Source organism: Oxyura jamaicensis, chromosome 12 (genome assembly GCF_011077185.1).
Source record: "Oxyura jamaicensis isolate SHBP4307 breed ruddy duck chromosome 12, BPBGC_Ojam_1.0, whole genome shotgun sequence".
Lineage (NCBI taxonomy): Eukaryota > Metazoa > Chordata > Aves > Anseriformes > Anatidae > Oxyura > Oxyura jamaicensis.
This window is the reverse complement of record NC_048904.1, coordinates 17,972,810-17,988,102: the sequence shown is the minus strand read 5'-3', so window position 1 is coordinate 17,988,102 and position 15,293 is coordinate 17,972,810. Positions and strand designations below refer to the sequence as shown.

The following is a 15,293-nucleotide window of genomic DNA, read 5'->3' as shown; positions in this document are numbered from 1 at the left end:
TACCGGACTGCAGAAGAATTCCATGGCACAGTTTCCAGTCAGCACTGCTAAATCCACTGCGCTCTCCAAAGTGTTCAACTTTGGTGGCAAAGCAATGGACCGGTCACTTCTTACATGACGGTGGCTATAGAGATAATCAAACAGATGGCTTAGGTCTGCGAAAAACAAAACAAAACAAAACAAAACAAAACCAACACTAAACGCATGCTTTAAGTAAAACTTCACATACTTTAGGTTTCATTTGAACAAATTTATTAACACCAAGTGTGTTATGCATATTTTATATTGCAGCCACGCTACCATGACATCATATGTATTGAGAGGCAAATCATTCAAAGGCCTGTGCTATACCGTAAGATTTATTACGTAGATCTGTAAGGAACTAATTTAAAGTACAGTAATATTTTGAGAAAAATTAAATATGGAGCCTTAATAGTAAATTTAACCTTTGGTTAATGTGCCAGTTTCCTTACTGAAATCAGCATATAAATTTTCTTTTACAGGCAAAGTATTACCAGTCAAAAAGGGCTAGGAGTTATTAGAGTCTGAAAAAATAATTCTGAAGCAGTCTTGGAAAGCGGCAGTTAGACCAGAATGAACTCTCTGATTAAACTTCTTATCTTTCACAGACTTGTCTTATGTGAATTTGAACTTATCTAGAGAGGACGGTGCCTAGTGGTTCATAATTTAGCTTCCTGTCCAGCACACTTACCATAGATTGTACTGGCAAGGCCCAAAAGTTAATTAGTGCTTAAGTTCTCTGGAAACGCATCAAAGGCTTCTGAGGCCTTGGTCTAAGTCAAATCAGCATCTGAAATTACATGCCATAACTTCTTAATACAAAAAAATCATTCTATACACAATGCATCTTCAATTTCTGCCCGTGAAAAAAATGGGTCATGGGAACATTGAGGCTGAATATTAAAACTGTCCATCCGTTTGAGATCATCGGGGAGAACGATCTATTTTGAAGCAAGTATTTGCTTTTTGTGCATGTCAGCAACACACTGCACAGTATTTAAACTGCTGTTTCAGTTCTGTATGAATGAAGATGTTTTCTCATGAAGAGATGCCAAATCCTTTGGATTTCCAGCAAGAAAATCAATCTTTATCAGCATGGAAGAATGTTTGTCTATTTTTTTATTTTTTATTTTTTAAAAAAGCTTTGTCAGCAGAGGTTGTATCCCTTCAGGACAAACATTTGAATGCATGTCACAGGGGACAGGGAGAAGAGAATCAGTAGCATTTAAAAACGTAGAGAATTATGTGGAACCAGAATACCATTCACAGTAAAATGACAGAAAAATTTTACATTATATGCTATATTTAAAGAGATGGCTTTTAAACAGACTTTTCTGCTTTTATAAATTTCCTTGAGCCTCTTGTATTTTGTCCCGAATGCTGTTTCCTTGCTGTCATCAGGCTCTGCCTCTATTCACACGGACAATCTGGTTCACATCTGCCTGCTCTCCTGTGAGACACTTACGGAACTGGGCATCCTGTTCCAGCAGGACTTGTGGGACCGATCTGTGCTTTCCAGCTCCCCTGAGTTGCTCTGCATTTCAGCTCTTGAAATCACTTTATCCTTACTACCCTTACTACCATAATTCAAATTACATCAGGCTCAAACCTTCAATTCGTACTAATTTCTCAGCTTGCCTCTCTCCAGAGGTATTTCTTCTCACCACATGCTGTACTTACACATACAAGCAGTTGTATTTTGAGCTGCGGCACTTATTTTACTTTCAGCAGCTCGTTGTATTCAAGGATCAGTATCTGGCCATGTCCGATTCCAACACTTCCAGCTATCCCTGTGGTTATCAGAGGAAAGCGCTGGGGTGACGTGGGCAGCCTTCCCCCCACAGCACTCTATTCTCTGAGAAGGATTTTGCCAGATATATAGGCTTGTGGGTGACAGTAGTTGAGGCTTAGGGCCTTAACAACATCAAATACTGCTTTCACTTGTTGAGACCGTTTACACAACCCCAGAACCAGGACGCCAGGGGCACCAAACCACCACACTCAGTGCCGTGGCTTCTCTACGGAGAAGCGGGGGGGGGGGGAGCCCGCGCCATGCTGTGAGGGGAACACCGGGCCCAGGGCCGGCAGGGACGCCCTCGCATCCCTTCCAGCGCCCTCCTCCGAGGGCGGGCAGCTGGCCGGAGGCTGCCTGGGCAGGACAGCCCTGTGAGGGACGGGCTTGTGGGACCTATGCGGGCCGGTTCTGTGCGAGGCCGTCCCCGAAGGCGGAGCTGCCGCCCGACTGCCCGCCGCCAGGGCTCGCACATGCGCCGCCGCCACAGCTCGGCACTGGCGGCCTCGGGCGTGGTGAGTGGCGGCGGCTCTGCCTCGTCGTGCCTCGTCCAGTCCCTCTGGCGGTGCCCCGGGTACGGTCACCGGGCCTTGCCCCAGGGCTGCAGCCGGCCCCCGGCCGAGTCCGCGCCTCCTGAGGCGGCTGCGGGGGCCGGGCGGGCAGGCGGGGGCCGTGCGGCGCCCCGGGGGAGAGGTGCGATAGGCAGCTCTTCACGTGCGCAGCTGGGCCGGTTTGCGTTTTTTAAAGAAAAGGCCAGGAAACGTAGTTATTCGGGAAAACACGGCGTTAAGCCGGAGCAGGCCCTGCTGGGGATGGGGTGGTGTGGGGGGGCAGGGGTTTGGGGCTGGGGGGCGGCATAGGGGGGAGCCGCACTTTCAGGTGGTGTTCCGCGGTTTTTTCTTTTATAGGTAAAAAGTTTTTTTTTTTTTTTTTTTTTTTCTTAAGTCATTATTATTATTATTATTTTCAATTGCAGCTGGGTTCTAAGTTAAATAAAAAATAATAATCCTGCATAAGGAAGCTTCCAACGAGCGAGACAGGTTATATATATCAGATGGATGGTACTTTGTAAATTCCTTCCCTCATTCAAAATATTTACTTGCCTACGTACAAACATACATCTGATGCTGCTAGATGATGTTTTAAACCTTAAAAAAGCTCTGTGAGGGAGATTCCAAATACAGGTAACTTAATCCAGTGCAACTTGTATTCAGGTGCTCTTTGCTCACAAAACTGCAAAGTGATCAGAATAGTAAGTGTGCTTGCTTTGGACCTGAGGAAATCCTGAGGGTGTCAACTGCTTGTGTAGCTGAGACAGCTCTTGTGGGATGAGCCCACCGCACAGGAGCAGCTCTGCCTTGCTCTGCACGTACAGTCCCCGTGGCTTATGTGTGAAATGTGGCACGAAGGGCAGTACGCTCAGCTCACCTGTGTGGGGTGTTCTGGGTCTGTTGCTTGTGTTCTGGCTCACCTGTGCATGCCACCATAAAGGACAGCTGTAGTTATAAAATACTGCTGTTTTTCAACGTTTTTAATCGTGGCTTATGGTGAGTTTGCTGTGAAATAGTAAACAACGATTACAAAAAATAGACAAGTTTTAGGACTGAACTTGGTGTGCTTTTTATGATGAACGTAGCAAGTTCTTTTGTGTGCTCCAAATGTTTGCGTTCTTTTATGATAAGTTTTTATTATGATGCAGCAATATGGTACCTTCATATTCTTGATAGGAACGCGTTTTTTGCTGTTTTCATGAGTGTTTTCTTTTTGAGTATGTAGAAGATAATTCTGTGAGAATCTGAAATATTTTTCATACAAGATTTTCAACAGACTCTATTTACTGTCATAAAATGGAAACTACAACATACTAACCTTTTCTTGTTTCCCTGTTTTGATAGGGCCATATAGTCAGTGGTTGCTTTGCCTGCGGCATTCATCATGATAACTCCAGCTTTTGAGCTGAGTCAGGATCCGGATTTTCTTACAATAATCATTGAAGTACCTTACGCGAGAGCTTCAGAGTTTGACTTGTATTTTGAAGGGGAAGATTTTAAATTTTATTCTAAGCCTTACTTTCTCAGGTAAGTAGTGGAAGCACTAAAAAAAAAAAAAAAAAAAAAAAAAAGGTTGGCTTCATCAGATACATAAAAGTCAGTAGAAAATGAACTTTGTGTGGGGTATTTCAGATCATTTGTCATCTACAGCTCTGACATTCTCGACTTCAGGCAGCCCATTTTTATGCAAGGAATTACTTTTATGGATCCGTCCACTTTCTTTCCAGACATTAAGTCACCTTAAAAGGAACTTAACTGCTTTTCTGAGTTTATCATACCATAGAGTTTTAGTTGTGAAATGACAACACAGTTCTTTGGATGCATGTAAGTGATACAGAGCTAGATACAATATATTTGATGAAGAATGTATTCTGATGCCCAATAACATAGAGAAAAGTTGCGTGAGTACAGGTGGTAGGAAGTGATGTTCCAGTCTGCAGCTTGCAAGTTCCCCGCTATGCTGCAGAAAAGGAACAAGAGGCAATCTCAGTATGGAATTACTAAGGGAACCTTTGGCATGTAAGAGCTGATGAGAATTATTAACCCTTTTTATTTTCTGTTTCTTGTGTTCTTGGGTAAGCTTCCTCAATACACGTTAGCAAACCACAAGGGGTCTTAGTAGGTTGGTAGAATGCAGTGAATTAGTTACCTCGTGTCACATCACTGTAGATTAGCTTAGACTTTTTAAATTATAGAATCTTAATGATGTTTCAGATAATGCCAAGCATGTCGTTCATCTCTGTGGTGGCTGTGACCCTGAACTACATAGGGATTTAGCTTCATGGCTTCCGTTAGTATCAGGAGGAGTCATGTAGTTAAATGGTTTGTGCTGCTTTTGGAATATGCCTTACATGTGTGTGTGCTGACATGTTAAGTTGCAGAATTAGTCAGGCATTCAGTCATCATCTCACTTCTTGCCCATAGGTTGACGCTTCCTGGAAGAATTGTGGAAGATGGTAGAGAAAAAGCATCTTACGATGCAGACAAACGTATGGTTAATGTTCTTAGTATATTTGTTGTTAAGAACGTTACTAATTCTCCAGTAACTTATACTTCCTTGCACTGGAATTACGTTTAGCAAAGTATATGATACTGTAAATAAACTTAAACCTTTTCCTATGTTAGGTGGTATAAAAAAAATGCTGGGGATTTGCTGTACTTAGGCTATCAGGAAGCACAAATGATATTCCATAACCGTCCTAATAACGAAAAAAATAAGTACAAGTTCCCTTCAAGCCCATAGGGGCCAGACATGTCATTGTACAAAGATCATTATTCTTGCAAATCCGCAATGAAGCCAGATACTACTAAGTAGAAATGAGATAATCCTGAGGCAGTCTCATGACAGTCTTCTCTCTTAAGGTGGATGGTGTTTCTGGAAAACGGTATTTACCTTTTGGAATAAACACATTAATAAACAAAAGGCTTGCAAAGCCTTTATTATGCACTGACTCGGAACGATAATCAAAATGCTGAATAGCTTCCGATGATCTTTGTTGATGACTTGATTGGTGGAAGGATTCAGAATAAACTCAAGCTTGTTTTCTGTTGGGGTGTTATGCAATGTGAGGCAAGAGACCACTACTCATTAAATACTCTCCTCCGTGCTTTATCATAAAAATCTTTGATTTCTGTGAAACTTGTTAGGGGTGTTTAAAAACATGCACAGAGATTGATGCACAGTAAAATGCTACCTGAATGTATCCCAATTTCTGCGAGCCTTTTTCATTATAGAAAAGTGCACATTTCTTGTTTGTCATGGTTATTTTAATATCATAACTATATCCTGACTTCCTTTAAGGGACGTTGACAATTCGATTACCAAAGGAGAGTCCTGGGCAGTATTTCGAAGGGCTGGATATGGTGACATCCCTTTTAGCACCAAAAAAATCAAGATCAGCAAAACGTTTAGTGGAGGAGATAGGTAAGACAAAAAGCCTTAGTTATATTATTGGTACAGTTACATAATAAAATAGTTAGGAAAACAGATATATCTATCTATCTATATATATATATTAAAAAAAAAGAGTATTTCTACTCTTACCTAGTCCAAGGTACAAGCAGTATGAATGAGACTGGAATTACTAGTAAGCATTGAAAGGAATGCCTTAAGTTGAGGAGTTAGAGGTGCTGTATCTGTAGGCTTAGTTGTGATCAGATTTTTTCAAAATGTGTTTAATATATGCTAATCCTCTATAGATCTCTGTACCCCTCTAGTGGCTGTATACAGTGGAACAATGATTTCAGGCTTTTGAGTGAGTGTACTCAAAAAGCTTTAGTTCTCCTCATCTCCATTTTTGAAATTTGTTGAATCTAGAGCAGGGTCTTTGAATCATCTTGTCTGAAACACTTCAGTAACCAGTGAATGTCTTTTTTCCTTTGTTCACTAAAATCTTCTGTGATAGAGGCAGTCTAGTCCAGTGTGAACTGCGATATAGACACGTACCACCCTTCAACCTTATGATGCAATTGGAAGAAAAAAGGGGCTTGTGTGTGTGAAAGTGATACTTTTGCAGACTTCAGGTGACAAGAGTTACAATTTTTTGGAAGACTGCCCTTTGGGGATAGCAGCACAAGAAGTCCAGTGAAACCTCACAAATTTTGAATGTCCATATTTGGGAATTTGTGCATTGCATCAATAGGAAAAAAAAAGAAGCTTTTTTCATAATCTGTGTTTTTGCCTTGTTATCTATGAATCTAGTCGGTTACAGCTAATTTTCAAACTCCTTGGTTTATTAGGTAGGGAAGTTCTCAGGATGCTCTCAGTCAAGTGGTTAAGATAAAGGGAGATTTGAAGGTGTACTGTTCATGTTTGTCTCTGCTGCCTCTGTTTTTTACCCTCTGTTTTTCTGGAAGTTATAGCTGACCCAGTGTAGTAGAATATTTCTTAAAAGATGTAACAATGAAAAATGCTTATTTTGTTATTGGTGTGTGCCTTTCTATTAAATTATATATGTTTCCTACACAATAATTTTGTTCCTTTGACCATGCAATATATGCAGGTGCTTCTGCTGCGTTGTCGGAGGAGGAGGAGGGGGAAGAATTTGAATGGGAAATAGAGCAGACCCCTTATAGAGAAACTGCACAAAGCTTTCCACCGCTACAGTACTGCTACGGATTTGGGAATTTGCGTTCTGGGGTGTTCCAGCGGCTGCAGGTAGATGCATTTTTATTTTTCCTAACAAAAGTTCCAGGTAGCTTTCCTGTTGGATAAGCTTCCTCGCTCATTCCATAGTCAGGACGGGATTGTTAGGTAACAGTTCTCCGTTGTCCCATTCTGAGGCTGAGTGTATTATGCCCTTGCATGTGGTAGTACAGACAGATCTTTTTTCTGCGAAAATAGAGTTGCTTGAGTGAGTTAATTGTGTATCAGAGTTACTTCATATTAGGCGATTTTTTTTTTTTAATTGAATGAATACTTAGATTTAAAAAAATGCAGTGAAGCCCTTCTACTGTTAGACTCATAAAATATTTCATGAAGAGGGCAATGCCTAGCTATCTCCTATATTGAATAAAATAAATTGAAATATAATTAGGTGGCATTTACTGGTTGAGATCATGATTCTTCAAGGTGTTCCCCACCTGGTTATCTGTTAGATTTACTAGGGTTATACTAATAACCCTAGTAACTTCCTTTTGTGGATTAGCTGGCAGGGCAGGAGCTTTAAAATATGATTACTTTGCTATTGTACATTCAGAAGTTCTTTTATTTCATGAATAAATGGAACGTAATCTACACCCAGTAACGTGCAAGGTAGAATACCTTTCATAGTGTACAAAGCTTTTATTGAAGTAGTAATTGATAATTTATTTTTTATTTTTTTTTTTAATGTTCTGCTTAAGTTCTTACACCAAGCAATTTTGGCAGTAAGTGCTTAAAACAAATCATGTAACTGTAAGTTACTACTGCATGAATTGTAGGGTTTTAAGGGTTTGGAGCAGAATGATTGCTATTTATGGAGAAAGTATTGGCATTCTGTTCAGATATATACACTGGTTTATTACCATGAAATTTCTGAAGAAGTACATTTCCCATCAGCATTGAAATACCACTGCTTAATGATGTTTAAAAGGGCACTACAATTGCTTGTTAATTAGTGTATGGCCACTTCAGAGTGTAGCACTAATCTCAAGAGTCACAAGAACAATATCTATGATTTTTATCTTGTCTTCTTGTGGTTGTGTGCTTTTGTTAAACCTTACAATTTTCATCATACTGCAAAATAACCTGTCTGCCTTATGGTAAAAAGGCGTCATAATATTTGAAGCTCCTTAGAATTTGTTATAATTGTAACTTGTTGGAATTTTGATGTTCTGTTTGCACAGCAGAGCCTGAATTTGAAAGATTTGAAAGGGAAGTTGGAGAGCATCTAGGCTTTACATTGTAATGCTTATAAGCATCCTTCATAAACTTTTACTAAACAAATCCTGCATGTTGTATCTGCAGCTTTGTCAACTCACTCTTGATGCATTTTCAGGATGAACTCAGTGATGTTGTAGACATTAAGGATCCAGACAAAACTCCAGTATGTGAACGTAGGAAGAAACGCCTGGCAGCAGAAGCTGCCAAGTTCGATTCTGATCATTACCTGTGAGTACTGATTTATTTTACCTGGTCAAGTAAAAGTATCTCAGCTGAAATACTCACTTCTTCTATGGATGCTTGGTTTTAAGAACACTTGTGGAATAATAGCTTTACTTTTTATCTGCCCCGTTGTCTCATCACAGTAGCTCTCAGTGGATGTTACAGAGAGCAGCCCTGAGGAGAAAAGGACATGGTGGTGTTGGTTGATGAGAAGCTTGACTTGAGCTGGCAATGTGCCCTTGCAGCCCAGAAAACCAACTGTGTACTATGACTTTTTTTTTGTCCCCCAGAGCTGACCTTTTTGAAGATGAAGCTATTCAGCATGTTTTGAAATACAAACCATGGTGGGTCGAGGCTCATGAAAAAATGATAGCCTTGCAGGGAGAAAGTCATCAGAAACACGACAGCAATACATTTGGTGAGAGCATTTTTTTGTGTGTGTGTATTTATGTACCTATTACAGAATAATTGCTGTGAAGCCTTATGTTTCATGTTATCATTCTTAAAGGAAAAAGTATGGTGTTAGCCTATAACTTTTAGTCTGGAAGACAAGTACTCTGTTACTGTCTTGCTTCTTTGAAGGACGGTTGTATACTGAAATCTTCGGGAGGAGTTGTGTATGGAGCAGTTCACAGTACATTATAACATGGTCATTTAATTTTAAGTGTTCACCTGTTAGTTTGTGGAGTGTAGTGCATGATCTGGTTTTGGTCTCCATAATAAATTTTGGAATTAACTGTTCTTAAAGGCCATCTTAGAATTTCACGTGTCTGCGGGGGGGGGGGTTCCCTTTTAAGAGTATGTTGGGACTTTTCAAGATTCTAAAGGAGCTGCCACAGTCAGCAAGCCACAGCATCTGAACTCAAATGAAGCCCGTCTTTGTGTTGTCATTGTATTAGAAAGTGAGTCACTTGTTTGTTGCTGGTGCTTATCCCCCTTTTTTTCAGATTTTTCAGGTAATTGTTTCCCCTTTTCTAGTTGTGTTTTGAAAGAAGAGAGAATCTAAACTGCATTTTGCGCCCACTTAAAAATGTGGTGCAGACATTTCACAGCAAGTTTTCCAACAATCCGTTGTGGAAGACTCCTAGTGTCAGCCCTTGTCTCTGTTTGATGGTCATGTCTCCTGTGGGATGTTCTCATTTTGTTTATACAGTGGCACAGACATTCATGGTACTTACTACTTAACTGTTTTTATAGTTCCTAGAGACTTTTTTCAAGGGAAAATCTTTGTGTCAGTTTAGAAGCTAAATCGATGACCTTATAACAGTACTGTTAACAGATAACTGAGATTACTGTTCTCAACACAATGATTGTAGAGACTATTACAAGTTACTATTATACATATTCTTTTATTGTCCTTTCCTCATTTCCTCTATAGTATGAAAATCTTATGTTTCTGAAGCAGATAACGATAATCCCTTTAGCAGAGGTTCTGTAACAAATAAAATATTAGCACACTAATAATACCTGCGCTTTCACATTTTCTACAGGGGTAGAACAATGGAATTGGGGTAAATGCTGTGTATTTTACTGCAAATGTAATCTGATCTTCATTACTGATTTCTCTTCAGCCTTTGAAACCAGAAATTAATTATATCCACCGTAAGTGTTTGATTTAAAAGGCATTGGACAAAGGTACAAGAGGCTTGAAAGCAGAATGAGTTCTTTTGTTTGTTTTTACCCATTCGCTCCTTAGTGAATGAAATGTTGATAATGTTTGTGTATAGGAGTATAACGAAAATGAAGAGCTGCTGGATTATTTTATTGATAAAGAATGTTTTTTTATTCCAAATTAAATTACTAAAACCCACACGCATATGTTCTCGGACTTCAGGGGAAGCAACAATACAGAAGCTGCACAAAAGCCTGGCAAGCCTGCTAAGGAAAGTTATACAGAAATTGAGACTTCACAAAGGCTCATCTTTTCTCTAAAGTATGTGTTAAAACAGGCTTTTTTTGTAATCAGGATGATCAAAAAAAGCTTAGCGTGGCCTTCATATGGCAGAGCGAAGAGGCTCATGTAGTTTGGGGGGATCTTGAGTAAATTTGAGTAACATAAGTGGCCATCTGGCGTTTGGGCTAGGTAATGACAACAGGCCCCATGTGCCCTCCAATTTAGACCTCTGTTCTGGGAACAGGGTTCGGATGGCAGCAGCAGCCAGCGATGGCTTCAGATCCCTGTTCTGCTATCTGCTATCGGAGGCTGCTAAATCGGAATGAGTTGTGGTAAAAGAAACCACCATGAGAGGGAGTACAGGTTCCACTTGAAGTTCTCTTACGTGGAAATAAGGGCAGGAGGGGGTCCAGGCTATTCGATCTGGAATCTGATGATCAATAGGAGGATTAAAATGTTATTTTATTGCTCTTAAGGTTTATCCAGTTGAAGGGATTGGATAATCTGGGTTACAGATCCAGGAATTCTTACGAACTGGTTGCAATTTGATTGCGTATCTGCATTAATATGTTTTCTAGTGTGCATTTTTAGTAAATGGAAATGACACAGAAAATGCACCTAGAAGAAATAAGGACTGTGCTGAGTAAAGGACCTTCTTTACTACTTGAGAAACTTTGCATCATTTCCATTAGAACTGGGGAGAAATCTGAATGCATTCCACCAAGGCATGTTACATAGGAAGGATAAGGAGGCAGTTGCTGGTATTAGATGGTGCTTCTAGTAAGAAGCCTTTGAACAACTGAGAGGGTGAGGTGCTTCCATGCATACAGCTTGCTAAGAGACGACAAGTTTCATGGTGTTTAAAACTGTTTATGACTGATATGACTGATAGGTATGCTACCATGGGCTGAAGGCTGGAGCAGCTGATTTTCAGAAGTCCTGTCTGACCTAGGCTGCTCTATGGTTCTGTGAGTCTGACCACTGAGTTGGCTCTCTCTAGGTAGCACGTCATCTCAGTACCCCTAACGCATGCAGAACCGTAAGTTCCACATCAGTCTTGAGATACAAATATTAGTCTCTTGAGTGCTGAATACTCCATACCTTACCTAGAATTGATGTGATCAGCTGTATAAAACTTCAGCCACGCAGTAAGAAAGCACCCTGTTACTGTCAGACCTCATTGTCCTGTTTAGAGATTAAATTGTACTTCCTTGACAGTTGGGTACCGAGGAGCAATTTGAAATGTGTTAATGAGAAATGGTAGTTTAAAAGAAGTAAATGAAGCGATTAAAAAGTGAGGGTAGTCTCAGCATAGCACTAAACTTGTATATGAGATTAATTTGCACGATTCATTTAGATGTGCGTGTATGAATACACCGTCCTGCTGTAGCAGGAAGAGGCATGATTTTGGCAGTGACAAACATACAAAATGCTTTAAAATCAAAGTTAAGTTGCAAATTTAGGATTTGATAAACAGCAGCAGATGCTGCTTTTCAGAAAGCAAATATGGATTGTTGTGGAGGCATTGTTAGATAAAACATTGGTAACGCCAATGTACAAAGCACAGGCTTAATATAGCAGAAAATGTAATTGTGATTTTACTTGTTCTGATTACCTTGTACTATACACTTGTATTTTTGAATTAGGAAAACAAAGTAGGTGGTGGTTTTGACATGTTAATAATTAGTTTTAGGCCTGGATAATTTATTCTTCAAGATCTTTAAGGAATTGATAGATCTTTATTTATCAACTTCAAATATTTTCTCCAGAGAGAGATTTTATGAAGAACACCTGGTACTTTGCAGTAACTAAGTTAATGAACATCTTGTAGCATTTACCTTTGGGAATTGTCTGGTCTTGTTGCTTCTTTGCTCTTGTCTAGTTGACTTGTTTTTTTTTCTGTGATTATGGTCCAGTTGTGTATGTTGAAATGCTTCAGAGTTTGCGTTTTAGAGGAAGTAAAGTCTCATGTTTCATGAAACTCAATTCACAATTCCTTTGCTTTCTACTTAGATCCATTGTTGACATTTTACATATAGCTCTGGAATACGGATTCTAGGGAATCTAACAAATATTCAATAGTAGAATTTAAAATGTTTGCTCTCAGTGTTGGGCTGTTTCTTAACCTGGATGAGAGGTATCTCATTGGTAACTGTCATCAGCTGTGAGACAAATAGCCACTTGTAGCTGTTAAGTCACTGACTAAGAACAGGTGAGTTCTCAGTAGCAGACCCAATACTCAATACTCAATACCCAGTACTCAGTAGCAGACCCAGTACTCAATATAGTGAGTGTTTAGAGGCGAACAGAAGTGATCCTGATGCATGTATCTTGGCTGCTAATTGTAGCAAGCATGGTGAGATGAACCTAGAAATCGTAGAGTGCTGGGGTAAGTGTCTCGCATCCAGCAGGAGATGTATTCTGGGATATAATTCTTTCAAAGCATGAGAATCTTTAGTTTCTTTGTAACAAACTGCTTTACTACTGTAGGCCCTGGAAGTGATTTTAAGCTTTATGAATGTGATGTGACGTAGGAGTCTTTCCTTACAAACTTGGGCTTTCTTCCTTTTTTTTTTTTTTCTATTAGAATTTATTTTTCTCCTTCAGCTTTGGTTTCACCTTTGCTGTTCTGTGTTTCTCTTCAGGATGAAAGTGCCACTTGCATATACTATTAATAATAAATTGTGTTCTACTCCAGGAGAGGGTTTTCTGTGGAAAGCTTGTTGAAATTGGAAATGCCTTTTTTCTTCCCAATTGGCTCTCCTAACTGTAAACACCCTGTTGTGATACCTCATTAAACCCACCCTACTGTAGCAACTTCCAGAGTGGTTTTATGCTACGTTTTTCAGAAACTAATTTTTTCCTGTGTGCTACAACATCGCACATATGGTTTTATGGATAATTTTAATATGAATGATGGAGGTGACTTGCTGAACAATCGATGCATTTTAAGAACTTGCCAAGAAATTTGCTGATAGAATATAGATGCGCCATCTCTATTGGTGATTTAGGGGATAATACTGAGCTGCATTGCATTAATGGGAAAACAGAGTCAAACTGCCACAGTCTGACTAAATTGTCATTTTGTACAAGATCATAGCAAGTGGAAGAGATCGGCTTTCTTAAGATGACATAAAAGCTGGAATTCTTTTTGTGGGAGCTTGTAAATAAATGGAGACTGGCTTAGCTCCAGAGAAATGTTTTAGCTCATAAAGAAGTTTCCATAGGAATTTAAATCAAGTATTTCATGGTTATGAAGCTGATAGAAATGTTTAAAAAGTTCATAAAGAAGAAACATTCAAAAATGTTTTTCTTAATTTGTAATTTGATGCCTCAATATGAGGTGTGTGCATATGTATGTGCCTTTGGTATCACAAACATTTGTTTCAAAACAGTCATAAAATTAGAAGTCTTGTAGAAAGCTCCTTGGATAAAGAAGTTCACGTCTCGTAGAGGGGTAACATCTCTGATGTGGATTGTATAAATGATTTGAGGAGAAACATCGCTAAGCACCTTTGTGATCTTCATCCTTACAATAGAGAAATGAGTAAAGGATGTAAAAATAAACTTGGTTTACCAGGAATTGTAACCTTTTCTCTCTGTAAGCTCTGCTCTAAGCTCTCCCGAGGGATTTATTTGTGATAAGTCCCAGCCGCATAACCTTGGTTCACACTGTTGACAGCTGTGAGAAAGTCCACAGAAAAATCAAGAGTGGTAGGATTACAGGTAAGGTTGTGGAGACAGGATTGTTAGTGGCTTAAGGATTCCAGAGGTAACAGTGATGTGGAAAACAGGGAGACGAGGTGGGAACTGTTGGGTTATCAGGTCAAGTTGTTAGTGCTAATGAAGCTGGTGGAAGATGGCAGCTCAGTAATATTCAAGGATCTGTCTTGCAGAGCTGCAGAAGCTGACCTTTCCCCTCCTGACGGGTGCCTGGCTACCAAGGACTCCAGGTGCTTTATCAGGGCGCTGAATGTACTAGCCAGTATCACCCCCTCATCCTGGTGTGCTGACCAATAATTGCTTCTTGTTTCTAAGTTTGAATGCTTTGCTTGCAGCCTTTCTCTGCCCCCAGCTAAGTATGGCAGAACACGGTGACTCAAAAGAGAGGTGGTAAAAGAATAATTGAAGAGAGATTTCAATATTATAAGGTGGTGTTTTTTCTCCTTTCCTAGAATAAATCAAATTCACTAAGCTAAGGGGCACACCATGCATCCACCCTTGTGCTTAGGGCTCGTTATGAAGGTGTAATGAGAGCGCTGCATTAGGCTTGTACCCATCTTCTCAGAAATCTCCCTAAATGATTGGCATCTTTAAACTCAGGCTGCTTCCAGTTTTGCTGATACTTGTAAAAATAGTGGAGTGGGACTTCTGCAGTGCAACAGAGCTGGTAACACAGCTTTCTACTGTCAAGTCGCTTTGTGTCTGTAACTTTCTCTTGTGGTGTGACCAAAATGTGTCTGCCACATCCATCCGACTCAGTAAATCAGAGCCTGTTGACACGGAATGCCTGCACTCCATGCTGCCTGGATGAAAATCTCTTAGCTCAGGCTTCTAGCTGTTTTAATTTTACTAAATGACTTCTTGATGTACTTCGAGTTTGTGTAGAGATGGCTTTTAGTCAGTTATCTCCTTAATCTGTGCTGTTATTTCGAGGTAATTTTGACATCCTTTGTGAAGTGCTTGAAGTACTCTTCAGAAAGTTTGCCATTCAGTATGCTACTTCAGCTATCCATGCCTGCACCACAGATCCCTAGAGAAAGATTTTGATGCGTTATCGCAGCACGACTGCTGTGGTGGTGCCTTCCTCTTCGTGCATCCCAAAGAGAAGGTGCTGGGTGAGGTGGTTCGCTGCCTTGGCTCGGTATAGCTGTTGTTAACTAAATGAGGTACACTGAAGGTGAGCAAAATGCGATGGTCACTGACAGTGGAAACCATAGCTCTTTGGAA

General features: G+C 40.0%; 1 protein-coding gene across 2 annotated transcripts in view; it reads left to right on the top strand.

Moving 5' to 3' along the window:
• The first annotated feature begins 3,054 nt into the window (after positions 1 to 3,054).
• SHQ1 (SHQ1, H/ACA ribonucleoprotein assembly factor) overlaps positions 3,055 to 15,293 on the top strand; it is a 45,925-nt gene continuing 33,686 nt past the window's right edge. Inside the window, exons 1-7 of one of the 2 annotated variants that reach the window (XM_035337911.1) lie at positions 3,055 to 3,065; positions 3,709 to 3,891; positions 4,789 to 4,853; positions 5,666 to 5,788; positions 6,867 to 7,021; positions 8,343 to 8,455; positions 8,740 to 8,863. In XM_035337911.1, the coding sequence (XP_035193802.1) occupies positions 3,749 to 3,891; positions 4,789 to 4,853; positions 5,666 to 5,788; positions 6,867 to 7,021; positions 8,343 to 8,455; positions 8,740 to 8,863 (723 nt within the window). In that variant the 5' untranslated portion in view covers positions 3,055 to 3,065; positions 3,709 to 3,748. Of the gene's footprint in view, positions 3,066 to 3,708; positions 3,892 to 4,788; positions 4,854 to 5,665; positions 5,789 to 6,866; positions 7,022 to 8,342; positions 8,456 to 8,739; positions 8,868 to 15,293 lie in introns of both variants that reach the window. The other variant, XM_035337910.1, reaches the window with a different exon arrangement.